General features: G+C 65.1%; 1 protein-coding gene across 3 annotated transcripts; it reads right to left on the minus strand.

The window, feature by feature from the left end:
- Positions 1-284: 284 nt before the first annotated feature.
- On the minus strand, positions 285-12,068 carry SEMA3B (semaphorin 3B). 3 transcript variants are annotated; one of them, XM_050979305.1, is made up of 18 exons: positions 11,932-12,068; positions 4,951-5,078; positions 3,937-4,094; positions 3,794-3,856; positions 3,597-3,716; positions 3,429-3,522; positions 3,220-3,339; positions 2,747-2,892; positions 2,539-2,653; positions 2,392-2,461; positions 2,165-2,309; positions 1,837-2,056; positions 1,656-1,747; positions 1,441-1,482; positions 1,197-1,354; positions 1,030-1,085; positions 814-953; positions 285-725 (listed from the first exon to the last, which is right to left on the minus strand). In XM_050979305.1, the coding sequence occupies exons 1-18, from the start codon at positions 12,066-12,068 to the stop codon at positions 285-287; spliced, it is 2,445 nt and encodes an 814-aa protein (XP_050835262.1). The 3 variants fall into 3 exon arrangements, with proteins under 3 accessions (XP_050835262.1, XP_030083854.2, XP_050835261.1); XM_030227994.2 differs by lacking the exon at positions 11,932-12,068 and adding an exon at positions 11,388-11,448; XM_050979304.1 differs by lacking the exon at positions 11,932-12,068 and adding an exon at positions 6,706-6,731.
- Positions 12,069-14,149: the final 2,081 nt, after the last annotated feature.

Consider the following 14,149-nt stretch of genomic DNA (forward strand, 5'->3'; position numbering starts at 1 on the left):
ACACTGCCTGGCCCCGCAGTTTACATTCATAGTAACAGTCGTTAATAAATATGTCGGTGACTCTGCGATGCCGGCAGCCGGCTGGGTCCCCACCGGTGTTGGAGCCGGTGGCAAGGGCAGTCGGCAACCTTCGGGGGGCTGCTCAGCCCGGCTGCCCTCCTGCGGCCCCGGAGCTGCAGCCCCCGCCACTGCCCACGCAGGGCTGCCGGCAGGGCGGCCGAGGCCGTACCCCACCTGCGGCCCCGCTCCTAGGCAGAGCCCGGCGCCCGGGGCCGACCCCCGGGTCACCAGGGGGATGCGCTGCGGGGACCCCGCTCGGCCCGCGGCCCCTCGTGGGTGCGCCGGCGGCGGGCTCTGCGCGGCTCCTCACCCTGCCCGCGGCCGGGGGGCCCGGCGGGAGTGCGGGGCGGTGGCGGGGGTCTGCCCCGGCTCCAGAGCCTCTGGCAGACCTTGTCCGTGGCTCCCAGCGGTGGGCGCTCCACCAGCTGGAGGAAGTCCCGGTACCAGACCTTGCGGCCGGGGATCCCGCCAGAGAGCTGGGGGTCTCCGGCAGACGCCACGCCCGTGGCCTGCCAGGCGCCGATCACCTCCAGGGAGAGCCGCAGCAGGGGCTGGGTGAAGCCGTGCTCCGTGGCGTGGCAGAGGTAGAGGCCGGCGTCGGAGCGCTGCACGCTGCGCAGCAGGACACCCCGCTCCGTCCGCACAACCCGCTCGTCCATCTGCACCTGCAGTACCCGCGGGGATGGGCGGTCACCTCGGCACGGCACGGCACGGCACAGCCCCACCGGCGGTACCTGGCCAGGGAGAGCCTACCTCTCGCTGGGGATCATTCAGGGTGCGTTGGTATGTCCAGAGGATGTGGGCTTGCAAGGATTTGGGGATGCACTCCAAAAAGACGGTGCTTCCCTCCACCCCGTAGAGTTGCTTCTGGGGCACGGTGTCCCGCCTGGGATCTGTGGGAACACAGCCTGGCTGTCAGCCCCCCACCACGGCAGGGTAGCCCCAGACTCCGGCTGGGTTCCAGCTCACCTTCAGAGCAGAGCACGTTGGGGTCACCATTGCGGACGTCCTGCCGGCGGAAACGCCTGTGGGAGGGCGATGGAGGAGCAGGGGCTGCAGCAGCTTGCCCCGTGCTCTTCACCATGGCCTCGGGGCAGGCTGGCTGCCCCAGCACTGCATCCCGGCATGGCACCTACCTCTTGGTGTTGGGCACGTAACGGGTGCAGTTGTTGCCATCCCAGGCGCAGTATGGGTCCCGGGCCAGGCAGCACTCTGCACAGGCTTTGCCATAGGCACCACAGCGGTGCAGGGGCAGCTGAGCCAGTGCTGTGGTTGAGCCAGCGTAGAGCTGATGCTGGGGGAAGAGCAGAGCTGAGCATGCCCATGCTGTGGCACAGGGCTAGGCAGAGCCATGGAATGCCCAAGGGTCCCCCCCCTTACCCTCTTGGAGGAGAGCTGCAGGCTGATGATGGGGGAGGCATCCTGTGGGCAGAGCATGGGCAGGAGTTAAGGGTGCATGGGGCAGCCTAGGGATGCAGCATCCTGGCTCCCACATGCTGGCAGCTGGAGTGCCCTGGCACAACCCAGAGCATGGACAGCACATGGGGATGCTGTGGGAAAGTCTGACTGGTGGGATGTGGAACCCTGATCCTCACCTGGAAGATCTGCAGCTCCTCCAGCAGCAGTGGCTCCATGCGGTGCCAGCTCTCCTTGGGCACTGAGACCACCTTCAGCACTGTGCCCACATCTGCAGGCAGGGAGGGGTGAGGCCACAGGTCCCAGCCCCAGCATCTCCCCGCTCTCCCTCACTGCCCCATCCCTAGGGTCACTACGTGCCTGTGCCAATGAAGAGGACATCGTAGTGGCCATCAGCAGCGGTGACACGGTCCACAGCTATGCGGGTGAAAGTGTAAGGCACAGTGGCTTGCAGGAAGAGGGGGCGCTGGCCATGGGGCAAGACAGGGTTATACATCAGTGGGTGGTGACGGGCAAACTGGATCACCTCATCTGGAAAGTCCTTGGTGGAGCCGAAGGTGCCAAAGGTTTTGCTGGGGCACTGCAGGGAGACAGCACTGGCTAAGCAGCGTCTCACAGCCCACTGTCCCCACCCCACATAGTGGCATCCCACTGGTGGCACCAGCCAGGACACCCGTACACCACATACCATGCCTGGGCGGGGGTATGGCACACGGCCCTGGTATGACACCCACTGGTAGTTGGGACCTTCCTTGTGTGCAAAGGGGCCCAGGAAAGCCCGGCGGATGTCAGCCATGGTGTAGACACAGACAGCTGAGCCTTGGAAAACAGAGCTGGTGGGAGAGAGGAGAAAGATGTGAGGGGGCAAGGGGGGCACCACTGGGTATGTGCAGAGTCCTGGGGAAGGGGCTTGACCTGGAGGTGGAGAAGATGGCGTAGATCAGGGGGTTGCGCTTGTCTCTTGTCTGCAACAGGAAAACATCCCCTGCAAGCAGGGCAGGCATCAGTACTGCCAGTGCTGCCCACAGCTACACTGCTGGGGTTGCATCCCTGTTTACTCACGGAGCTCATCAAAGTGGGTGTCTGCCCCGTCAGGCCCTGGCACAGCGCAGACCAGCCGAGCCTTCAGGAATGTTGTCCACTTGTTCACCAGACTACGCTGCCCACCCATGTCGTTCTGCCAGGGAAAGGAAGACACTGGTGTCAGCAGCAGCAGGTGGCACCCCTGGGCTCCCTAGCCCCCAGCCCACCTGCCTGTGGATGCTCTCACCCGGCAGATTTGGCCGATGCGGGCGAAGCTGGTCTTGCCCAGCCCCTGCTGCCGTTCCACTGCCGTCTCACGGAAGAAGAAGTAGATCTTGTCGTCGTCGGGGTCCTCACTCTCCGGCACCAAAAAAACAGCCACGAACTTGGGCTCTGGGAACAGAGGGGTGGTGCTTCCAATGATTCCACTAGCTGTGCTCCCCAGGGACCCTGGAGTAACTGCTGGGGTCCCAGGGGAGGTTGCAGAAGCAACCCTGCCCAGCTGCAGAGCAGAGGCAGAGTGAGGACGGGACTCCACCAGACACTGAGGGTCTAGAGGCGACACACGAACCCCTGAAATCACCCTCTGGAGGCAGTGAAGGACAGTGCATATCTGAGTCTGAAGGAGCCATTGCCCTGATGCCTCCAGGCAGCAGCCCTGCTGTGCCAGGGCGCCAGTGGCCCCCCCTGTCTCCCACCCTCCCAGTCCCCAGCACTGACCGTTGAGCCAGCGAGAGTCATGCTGCTCCGTGCGGATGGAGGGACGCCGGCCCAGGCTGCGGAAGATGGTAAAGTCACGGCCCATCAGATCGGTGGCCACCCCAGAGTAGAGCTCCTCGCCTGGCAGGCACCGAGGGAAGTGTTATAGGGGACCCCCTGTGGCACCCCTGTGCCACACTGCACCCAGCACCAGGCTCAGATGCCCTTACCCACAAGGACAGAGGCGGCTGTATGCCGGGGGTCATACGGGCTCTTCCCCTTGCCATCCTCAGTGTGGTGGGGGTCCAGCTTGAAAACAGGCTCCTGGAGAGGGGTAAGGATGGGAGGTGGGCAGGTGGCAGCAGCTGGAGGCTGTGGTGGTGCCAGGGGAGGCTCACTTCTGCATGCTGGCCAGCCTCGATGAAGGCACAGACTGGGTGGAAGGCACCAGTGCCACAGGCGTACAGGTGGGTCCGGTTGTAGGGGTGCAGGATCTTCACAAAGTTCATGCACTCAGCCTGAAGATGGAGGGAATGAAGGGTGAGGTAGTGCTGGGGCAGATCCCTGGCATCCCACAACACTCCCCATCACTCACAGTGATGTCCTTGCCGGCCCAGTTGCATTCTTCCCTCCACTCCACGGGAGCCGGCCAGTAGATCTGCGGGTGGAAAAGGGGATGCTCACCGCACCTGGAGCACCCAGCACTGCCCCACCAGCATGTTCCCCCCGCCCCGTTACCTTCCTGCCCCGCTGGCTGATGTCATCCAGGGCCAAAGAGAGGAGGTGGTTCTGGGCACCCACGAAGAGACGGCCGCGCTCCTCGTCCAACAGCAGGGCCTCGTAGCAGCAGGAGTGCTCCAGCGAGAAGAGGTGCAGCCCATGGCGAGCCCGCAGCTCTGCCGGGACCCACCGGCACTGCTCAGCCCGGGCCCGCCACTCCCTGTCCATCTCCACTGCCCCGACACGCTCCGAGGCAGAGGCAGCTCGGGTCAGGCCACGGCCCCCTGCCATGCCATCCCCTCCCCCAAACCTGTCCCACTGGCTTGACTAGGTTCTCCGAGCCCTTGCCTGCCCAGCATTCATCCCCGTGCCAGCCCCACACTCATCCATGTGTCCCCTGAGACTCATCCCCAAACCACTAAGCAGTGATTCCCATGCCCTCGGCACCCATGTCTGCACCGCTCGCCTGGCAGCAGGGGAGAAGAGGCCATTCCCTGCCCCGCGGAGCTAATCCCACCGTGGCGGGAACAAACAGCCCTTTGTCAGGCTGGGAGGAAAGCTCTTGCTGAGACCCGCCGCTGGACAAAGCCCCCTGCGCCGTGCTGGAGCCCGTGGAGTAGCCAGTCGGGACATGGCAGCAGCTCTCCAGCTGGCACAACATTCCCAACAGGTATGGCACAGCTGAGGCCAGGGAGTGCCACCATGGTGCACATAGGGATGGGGCACCTGTGCCTCCACGTGCTGGGGGCTGGGACCGAGGTCCCAAGCACAGGCATGGCCCCAAGGCCAAGCAGGTGGCCCTGGAGGGGCCGTCATCAGGTAAGGAAGGAGGCAGCCAGTGCCAACACCTGACAGCCCGCGGGGAGGGCGGCAGCAGCGCTAGGGACTGCCAGTGCTGGGGTTTGCGCCCACCCCACCATGCTGCCCACAAGATACTCCCGTCCCTCGGGATGATGCTGGCTACTGCTGACACGTAACCAGTGCGCCCAGACGTGGCCGCACCCCCCCACCCTGCCCGTGTCCCGTGCTCACCGCGGAAGGACAGCTTGAGGCGGGGGGTGGCAGTGGCTGGGGGCCGGCCCGCGGCGAGCCCGCGCAGCAGAAGCAGGAGCAGGAGCAGCGTGCGGCTCATGGCCAGGGTCTGGGTGGTGGCGCCGCGGCTGGGGCAGAGAAACAAGACCTCAGCTCGGGTTACAGCCCCCTCCCCACAGCCCCCAGACCACGATCCCTCCCCGATTCTGCCGAGTGTCTGGAGAGCCCTGAGCATCAGCACAGGGCAACTCCAGGCACGGCATAAGGGGATCCCCCATTGGGCTCGACCTGGTAGTTGGAGGGGATGTGAGCCAGCCACATCCCTCCCTATTTTTAAGTCCCCATTAATCTAATCCCAAACATAATGGGCTTCAGCAACACCCCTCCTGCTCCTGCCCGTGGGGAAACAGAGGCAGCCCAGCCAAGCAGCATCCAGCCCTGCCCATGCCTGTCTGAGCCCATCAGCAGGAGTGTGCCGGGCTCTGCCCATTCCTGCCTGCAAGCACAGAGCTGTGCTATAGGAATGGGGACAAGGACAGAGCAAGCACTGAAGTGGTGACAACTAGATAGGGCACCCTGGGCAGTCAGAAGGCTCCTGAGCACTGGGCAAGCTGTCCATTATGATAGTCAGGGAGATCCATGCATCAGTTTCCCCCACTGCTACAACCCCACCATTAGCCCTTGGCCTTTCTTGTACCACCATGCAAATGGGAGCAGGATTTGGGGGCTCTTGCTAAGCAGGTGCCCACAATTCCGAGAGGGGCCCATGCTGGTGTGTCTGCCACTCTGATGGGTGCCCACCATGAGGTAGGAAAGTCCTCCTCTGACTCTGGCAGCAGCAGCTCTCCCCTGAAGAGTGGGAGGTGATGGTTATTGAGGCACTGTGCCAGAACACAGATCCCACCTTGCCCCCTGGCCATGCTGCAGTGCCTTGTGCAAGGCACAAACTGAGCCATGCTGATCAAGGCTGATCATCATCGTCTGTGGGTTTCACCCTTAGCACAGCCAGTGGGGCCTCACCAGGACACCAGTGACAACCAATGCCCCACCACAGCCTCGGGGCTCAGTGCAATCACCCCAGGCTCTGCTGGGAACTGTTGGATGCTGTCCTGAGGCACCCTGCCTGAGCTGGGAACTGTTGGATGCTGTCCGGGAGGGTCACATACGCAAGGCACGGAAGGGTCTCCTGCGGGCAGGGCAGCCCCCTCCAGGCTGGCCGGCGGAGGTGAGCCCGGGGCAGGCAGCGGGCAGCGGGGCAGGGCCAGGCTGGGCGCAGTGCCGGGTATGGCTGCCCGGTATCCCGGCACGAAGGCGGTCGGCGCTAATGGCATTTACAGAGGCGCCGGGATGAGGCGCGGGACCCGCGGGGCTCTGGCAGCCCCGATAGCTGCCGCCAGCCAGGGCCGTGCCGGGGCACGGGGGGCTCCCGCCTGCCCTCACTTGCCGAGCGGCCGGAACAGACCCCCGGGTGCGGACCCGCGTGGCTCCGACTCGGCAGGCACGGGGGTCGGGCGGGGGGCGGGCAGCAGCGGCAGCACCACAGACCCTCGGTGCCAACCCTGGCAGATCCAGCCCACAAACTCCCCGTGCCAACCCCGACGCCAGCCCGCTGGTGCCCTCCGGTGCCGGAGGGAACACGAACCCTGCCGCAAGCCCCCCAGTACCAACACGGCCAGACCCCCAGCGGCAGCGCAGAGACCCGTTCTCGGGACATTCCCTGGCCACCCCCGTACCCTGCCGGCCCCCGGCACCCACCTGTGTCCCGGCTCGGCTCGGCTCGGTCCGGCCCGGCCCCGCCCGCCGCGTCCGCCGGGAGGGAGCGGGGCGGCCCCGCGGGGCGGGGCGGGGCGGGGCCGGAGGCGCGCACAGGGACACGCACACGAGTGGGCGAACACAAGCTCACGAGGGGACACGCAGGCACCTCACGCATGTACACACGCACGCACACTCACAGGCGAACACCCACGGCCCCTCACACACACGCGCCCCCCTGCTGCCACCCCAGTGGCCCGGGGTGACACTCACGGAGGTACCCACGGTAACACCCGCTGCCCCGAGGCAGAGCTGAGGATGCCAAGCTCAGCACACGTGTGGCTCAGCCCACGAGTGGTGGCGGGGTTCCCTCCTCGCCGGGACAGGCACTTGCTTGCCCGAGCATGGGGGCTGTGCCGGGGGGTGCCGGGGCCGTACCGGGGGTACGGGGGGCCGGTCCCGAGCCCCGCTCAGCTGCAGCCCAGATGTCTGGCCAGGGCCCAGCCCGAAGCAAACAAAATTCCTCCGCTGCCTCCCATTTTCCAGCTGCCGCTGCCAAGAATAGCAAGTGCCGTGTGGTGCCGGCAGCGGGGCCACGCGTGCCTCGGCGGGCAGGGCTCGGGGCGGGGGAACACGAGCTGCCTTGGGGGCCGCACCTGCCTTGTTCTCCCCGTGCCCCTGAGTGTCCCTACTTGCGGGTGCAGGAGTGCAGGAAGGCAGGTCCAGAATGCGTGGGGAGGCAGAGCTGCAGGCAGGCAGGGGTGCAGGCAGCAGGCTGTGCAGGCAGGTGCAGGGTGAGCTGGGAGCCAGCAGTGCGGGCAGAAGCGGGTGCGGGCAGGTGCAGGCGGCGGGTGCCAGTAGGCAGCGAGCACAGGTGGGCTGGCAGGGAATGCAGGCGGGCCAGCAGCTGGTGCAGGCAGGTCAGGTGCAGGTGCAGGCAGGCAGCTGGCACAGGCAGGCAGTGAGTTCAGCAGGAAGCCAGAGCCGTGCAGGCAGGCCAGCAGTGGGCAGAAGCTGTGCCAGACAGGGTGCCCGGGAAATGCCCTTCTGTCCCACTGCCAGTAACCCTCGTGCTGCCAGCCCTGGTACTCTGGCATGCTGGCAGGCTAGGTTCCAGAACCACAGCTTCTTGATCTCCTGGCTGTGCCACAGTGCTGAGTGGCATTTAGCCCAGCCCAGCCCGGCTTTATGGGCAGCAAGAAGGACAGCGAGGGGACGGGTGGGGCAGCAGAGGAGCTGGCACCGGTACGGCAGGGGTTACTCTGCTGTAAGACTTTGACGAGGCACCAGCAGGACTTTGGGCTGGGTGGCCCCCACACGGGCATTGTGTCCCTGTGCCTACTGTTACAGGACGGCGCTGAGGTGGTGGGGACAGGGATGTCGTGCCCAGCCCTGCACAATGGGCATCTTCCTGTGCTATTCCTGCACCGTGCCTCAGTTTCCCTTCACCCATTTGGGACTTTTCCAACTACCGCCTCTCCCGGCAAGCGGGGCGAGGTGACCAGGTGACGTCACCATCACCCTAGCGCTGGAGCCCTGAGGGGACCTTGCTGGCAGCGGCTCCGCCTGGAGAAACCATCAAGCGTCAGAAGGGCCGGGCTTCCATCCCGGAAAAAACGGCGCGGGAAGGATGCGCCACGTCGCCCGCCGGCCACCCCTTCCCGCCCCACGGGGTGTTCCTGGCCAGCACCGGAGCCGCTGGCCGCTGGCACAGTGACGGTCCCCATCTGGATGGTCATCGCCGCTGGCATCCCGCCCTCATCCCTGCCCTCCGCCAGCCCGCGGAAGGTTTCACAGCCAGGTCCCGGTGGCCTGGCTCCCCGCCAGCGCGGGGGTGTCGCTGCCGACGGCACCAGCAGGTGCTGGCGCTCTCGCTCTTTGATCCCGTCCCTGCCGCTGGCAGATCCGCACCCAGGGATCGCTGCCTCGGCCAAATCTCCCCCGGCCGTTCCGGCTCCGGCAAGCATCTGTAGCTCCGCCGGCAGCGCCCGGGCCCCCAGCGGTGTTAGCGGTAGGAAACGGCTCCTCTCCACCTCCGCAGGCTCCGGGGGCGGCACCGCAGCAGGCAACGGCCAAGGCTCCTGCATCCTCTGTGCCGAGGCTGAGCCAGCAGGGCACGGGAGGTATCCATGCCATCAAACGGGTGACCAGGACCACTGGCTGCTGGATACCCTGCATGCAGGGAGGAGGGCTGGGACTGGCATCCACTAGCCCTCAGGATGGGTACCAATCCTGCATCCCAAACGGGAATGGTACCTCACAAGAGGAACCCTCATGATTCTGTGAGGTGACTCCCCCAGGGGTGCTACAGGGTGTAGCTCCCCCATGTCCCTGGGGCCTAGAGAGCTTCCCTCTACCCTGGTGGAGCCATTATGGCTGAGGACATGGAAATCCATGGGTCCAAGGGTCAGGGTGAGCTGTGTCATGACAGCTGGTGCCATAAGTATCCCTGTGACACATGGGCTTGGCACGACACTGCTCCCCAGCCCGGAGATGCGTTTGTGCAGCAGGGTGGCCTTTGCCAGCACTGCCAGTGACACTGCCAACTCGTCACAGGGGAGGAGAGTGGCACCTCACCTCAGCCTACACCCATGACCTGAGCACAGGGATATGCTGCTCAAACTAGTCTCCCCTGGGCCTGGAGTCCCCAAAAAACCTGCTGGTGGTTTGTGATGGCACTAAAGATGTGGCTTTAGGACTTCTTTGGGAGTCCATCTGTGGTGGTCCACATCCATAAGTTTGGGCCATGGGATGGCATTGGGTCTTGTGTGGCTGCCACATTCCTGGTACAGGGGAAGGATGTGCTAGGCAGGGGACAGAGCTCATGGCATCCCATCTCATCAAATGGGCCAGTGTGAGGGCTTGGCTGGCAGCAAGTAAACGTGCCTGAGACAGCTGCATCCTTGTAGCACAGCATGGAGGCAGCACCAGCTCTGGGTTCACACCCTGTCTGTGGATACACCCTGACCTTATGCCCACCCCCCATCCCAGCAGGCTAGTGAGACCCCAGCATCAGGGACCCCAGTGGCCCCAGTGCATTCCTGCCAGGATTAGGCACCGGCTCCCAGCAGTGCCATGCTGGTGTAGCCCAGCTAATCCCTTTTTAATTGTCCCAACCCTGTGCTGGACTGATTTGGGCTGCCCAGGGAATGGGGGTGTTGTGTGCACCCCAGTGCCTGAGCACCTGTGGGGTGCTGCCATCGTGTGTCCCTTCTGTGGGACCAAGCTGTAGGGTACATGGTGAACCTTTGGGGTGGTGATGAAGAAGGGGATGTCCATCCTCCAGGTGTAGGGCAGTGGCTTTTTGAAAAGGGAAAGGGAGGGATTCTGGTCTTATAGGATCCTATCCTCCTGACCAAGGTGACCATTTGTCCTTGGTTTGTGTCTGCCAGCAGCCAGGCTCTGGAACAGGCAGAGGGGCCATGTGCCCTGCACTGAAAACCACCAAAGCTCCTCAAAGCCGTGTGGGGCAAGAGCAGGACACCCAGGCTTTCTGCCACCATGCAAGCACTCTCCCCACCCCAGCAGGAGGGCAGTGGGAGATGCTGGCTGAGTCCCCCTGCATGCTGTCCTGCCGACGTCCCTTTGGCCCTGCCCTGAGCCACACCAACCAGCGGCATCCAGCTCCTTAGGCTTTAAAAATAGGCTGGTGTCCCTGCCATGGGGTCAGTAATTTTAGCCAGGGTGTGTCTCCTTGGGAAGCATGCTGATCCATTCATCTTCTCCTGCTGGCCCGGCTGCATCCTCAGGCAGGGCTGATGTCAGCCCCTCACTGCCCACTTGCTCCTCCCTGCCTTGGGGCAAAGCAGTTCAGCCATGGCCACCTTGGGCACAGGCGATACCTGGTGGGACAGTCAGGGTGGGGAAGAGAGGAGGGGGGTGTTCAGCTGCTCCCCGAGCCTTTCTGCTTCCTATCTTGGGCATCTTGCCCCTAAAGCTGGTGGCAGGAGGGAGCACAGCATTCCGTGGCACACAGGCACCCAGACAGGCAGTGGTGGAGCAGTCCCGGCACCCTGCCCTCTCCTCTCACCCTTCTCCTCTCACCCCGGCCCCCCAACTCAACAGGCACTTCAGCTTGCCTCCCACGGTGCTCCCGGGGGGCTGTGCCGGCTGGGAAGGCTGCGGGGGCCGCCACCGAGCATAATGGGGCTATTGATGGCCGAGCCAGCGGCCCCGGCACGGCACAATGGGGCCTTGTCTGCTGGCCCCGCTCCCGCTCCTGCCCAGCCCCGTGCCCAGCCGCAGGACACCCCCTTTCCCCAGCGCCCCGGGGCTCACCCAGGTGCCAGCCAGGGCAAACCCTGCCTTGACCGAGCCAGTGAGTACTGCAAAGGAGCAGCAGGTGGGAGGCCACCAGGTGAGCTCCCCTTCCCATAAACCAGTGCCAGGGAAGGAGCACTGCTTGAGAAACTTCCCAGCATGGTGGCGCTCACCCCTGCCACTCCCGCTGGGACAGGACTTAGGGGTTCCTGCTCAGCTGTGGGGTGACAAGAACAAGGAAGTGGCACATGCCCAATGATGCCTTCACTTCCCTCTCAGGACCACGTCCGAGTCCGCTGGCACCCGGTACCCACAGTGGGGACGCAGGGACCTCACTGCTTCCCAGGGAGCTCCATTGTCCCAGGTCCCCAATGCCACAGCCCCCCTCACTGGGCCAGCCCGGCGCCCCAAACCCACCATCTCACCTGCTGTGGTGCGTGGCCTCTGCCGGAGCTCGCCTGCCTCCTCGCCCGGCGGGTCAGCTGGGCTCTGGCTGCTGCCGGCTCTTTAAACCCCAAATCCCCGGTGCTGGGCGCCGATCCCGCCAGCGGCGGGGGTGGAGGGAGGGGATGCAAAGCCCCGGTCCCTGCTCCCGGGGCCGGCACCAACAAAAGGCAACTGTGTCCCGTGTCCTCCCTCTGCACCCAACGACCTGCTCGGCCGCTAGGGAACAGCCCCTCGGGAGCCCAGGGCTTTCGGGGTGCTGCCACCCCCTCTGCCTGCGCTGGAAAGGGAAGAGAGGTGCGGGCAAGCCTAGGAATCCCGGTCACAGCCGCGGTACATCCCGATGTCCCCGAGCACCCGCTCCTGCCTGCTCGGTCCTGTTCCTGCCTTGGAGGACTGCCAGGGTGAAGGCACTCATCACCGTCCCAGTGCCTCATCTGCTCCTGCAAAGTCCAGCCCAGCCGGGCTGGAGGGGGAGGAAGGGGACATGGCTGCTGCCATAGTGCCGGTTCTGGGGAGACCCACACCACGGTACCCCCATAGCTGCCGTGGGGCCTGGGAAGCGCCCCTGCGGTCCGAAGGCCGAGCGCCGGTGACGCCTCATTAATGTGGGGTAAATGTGTAACAAGTTCTCGGCTGGGCTGGGGCCATTTGAGCCGCATGACTTCTCCTCCCTTCCCGGCATCCTGGGAGCAGGGGATTGAGTGGCTCTTACTGCTTTTACTGCTCTTTACTGCTCTTTACTGCTCTATCGCAGTAAGAGCCACTCAGCCAGGGCAGGAGGGAGGAGGAAAGTCCGTGTCCTGGCTGGACACGCTGGGGTGCCCAGTGCTGGCTGGGCGGAGCAGAGTGGGCAGCGCTGGGCTGGGCTGGGCACAAGCCCATTGCTGGAGGGAGAGGATGATCTCAGCCTGTGTGCCCTCCAAGAGGGCATGAGGTGAGAGAGCAAGGGAGCAAGGCTTTGTTCAGCAGTGCCTGCCAGCATGGGAGGCAATGGGCACCATTTTAATCAAAAAACAAACCAGGAAATTCCATCTGGAGGCAAGGGAATGTGTTTTTCTTCTGTGACAGTGGCCAGGTGCTGACATGGCTGTGCCAGAGGCTGCAGAGCATCCAGCCGCGAGGATCTGTGCCCAAGCAGTTGGCACCAGCTGAGCCACGCCTGCCGTGGGGTGGGCCCTGCCCGTGGCACACTGCCAGGGACACAGGACAGCCAGGGACTCTGCCAATACTGTGCCAGCCCCAGCCTCCCTCCTGGCAGCTGTGACCATGCAGGTGGAGAGGGTCTGGAGCACATGATCCTGGGATGTCAGTACCACCACAGGGCTGGGCTCTTAGCATGTTGTCCCAGAAGTGACAGTGGATCACTGTGCTGTGCCGTGTGGTACCAGGTGAAACCAGAGCACCACACATGGTGTGGTGGAAAGCACTAGGGTGGCCAGAGACCTCAGGAAACAGATGGCACCCACTGGAGATGTGTGAGGTAGCACAGCCAGCACTGCCCATGGGATAGACTGAGGGACTGGGGCTGTCCCGCAGAGGGGCAGGCAGAGTTCCGGGGTGCAAGTGGGGGGAGAGGGCTTCCTGGGACACACATCTGGGGGAATGTGGGCTGGAGTCACAAGGGTGTGACAAGGCAGGGGGTGCTGGGGAAGCCCCAGTGGGGTCTGGATGCAGGCATGGAGCAGGCAGATGTGGGCAGGGTGCGGGCAGTGGGCAAGCAGAGGGTGGGAGGGGGCAGGCAGTGGGTGGACAGGCAGGGCATGGGCACTGGGCAGGATGCGTGCAGGGCGTGGGCAGCGGGGCGGGCAGGCTGCAGGTAGGGAGAGGGCAGTGAGCAGGCAGTCAGCAGCAGGGTGTGGGCAGGGCGTGGGGAGCGGGCAGGGTACGGCCAGTGGGCAGGGTGCAGGCAGCGGGCAGGGGGCGGGCAGTGAGCAGGGGGCGGGCAGTGGGCAGGGTGTCGGCAGTGGGCGGGCGGTGGGCGGGCAGGGGGTGGGGGGCGAGCAGGGTGTGGACAGTGGGCCGAAGGCAGAGGACAGTAGGCAGGGGGCAGGGTGTGGGCAGTGGGCAGTGTGTGGGTAGTGTGCAGGGGGCAGTGAGCAGCGGGAAGTAGGCAGTGTGTGGGCAGGGTGTGGGCAGTGTGTGGGTAGCGTGTGGGTGGCGTGCAGGGGGCAGTGTGCCACTGGCAGGGCCGGGCCGGGGGCGGGCAGCGGGCGGGGCCCGGCTGTGCCGCCGGCGGCCGCCAGAGGGCGGTGGCGCAGCGGTGCCGGCCGTGCCGTTCTGCCCGCTCTCGCTGCCGCTGCCCCCGGCGCTCCCGGTACTCCCTCGCTGCCCCCGACGCTCCCGGGCAGGGCATCGCCAGCCCACAGAGTCACGGGGTCGCCATGTCCAGCGTGGGTGGTGTGGGGTCACCAACGCCATGCCCGTCCCTCCAGCCGGTGGGAACCGGGAGCGGCTGGCCGGCGGCGGGGGGATGGCGGGGCCGGTGCTGCCTTAGCACCGCGCTGACCTTGCCGGCGGCAGAGCGGGAGCGGGCAGCGCTCAGGGCAAAACCGGCAGAGCTGGAGCAGCCGCCCGTGGCCTGGCACCCATGGCCTGACCTTCCCAGGGACAGCTGTAGTGCCGAGAGGGCAGCTGGGGGCCTGTATCCCCATCCCACCCTGGTATGGTGTTACCGTTGTGTCACCGTTGTGCCACGGTGGCTACTCCTGCTGGTGATGGCATTCCCCATACCCATCCCATC

Source organism: Serinus canaria, chromosome 12 (assembly GCF_022539315.1).
Source record: "Serinus canaria isolate serCan28SL12 chromosome 12, serCan2020, whole genome shotgun sequence".
Lineage (NCBI taxonomy): Eukaryota > Metazoa > Chordata > Aves > Passeriformes > Fringillidae > Serinus > Serinus canaria.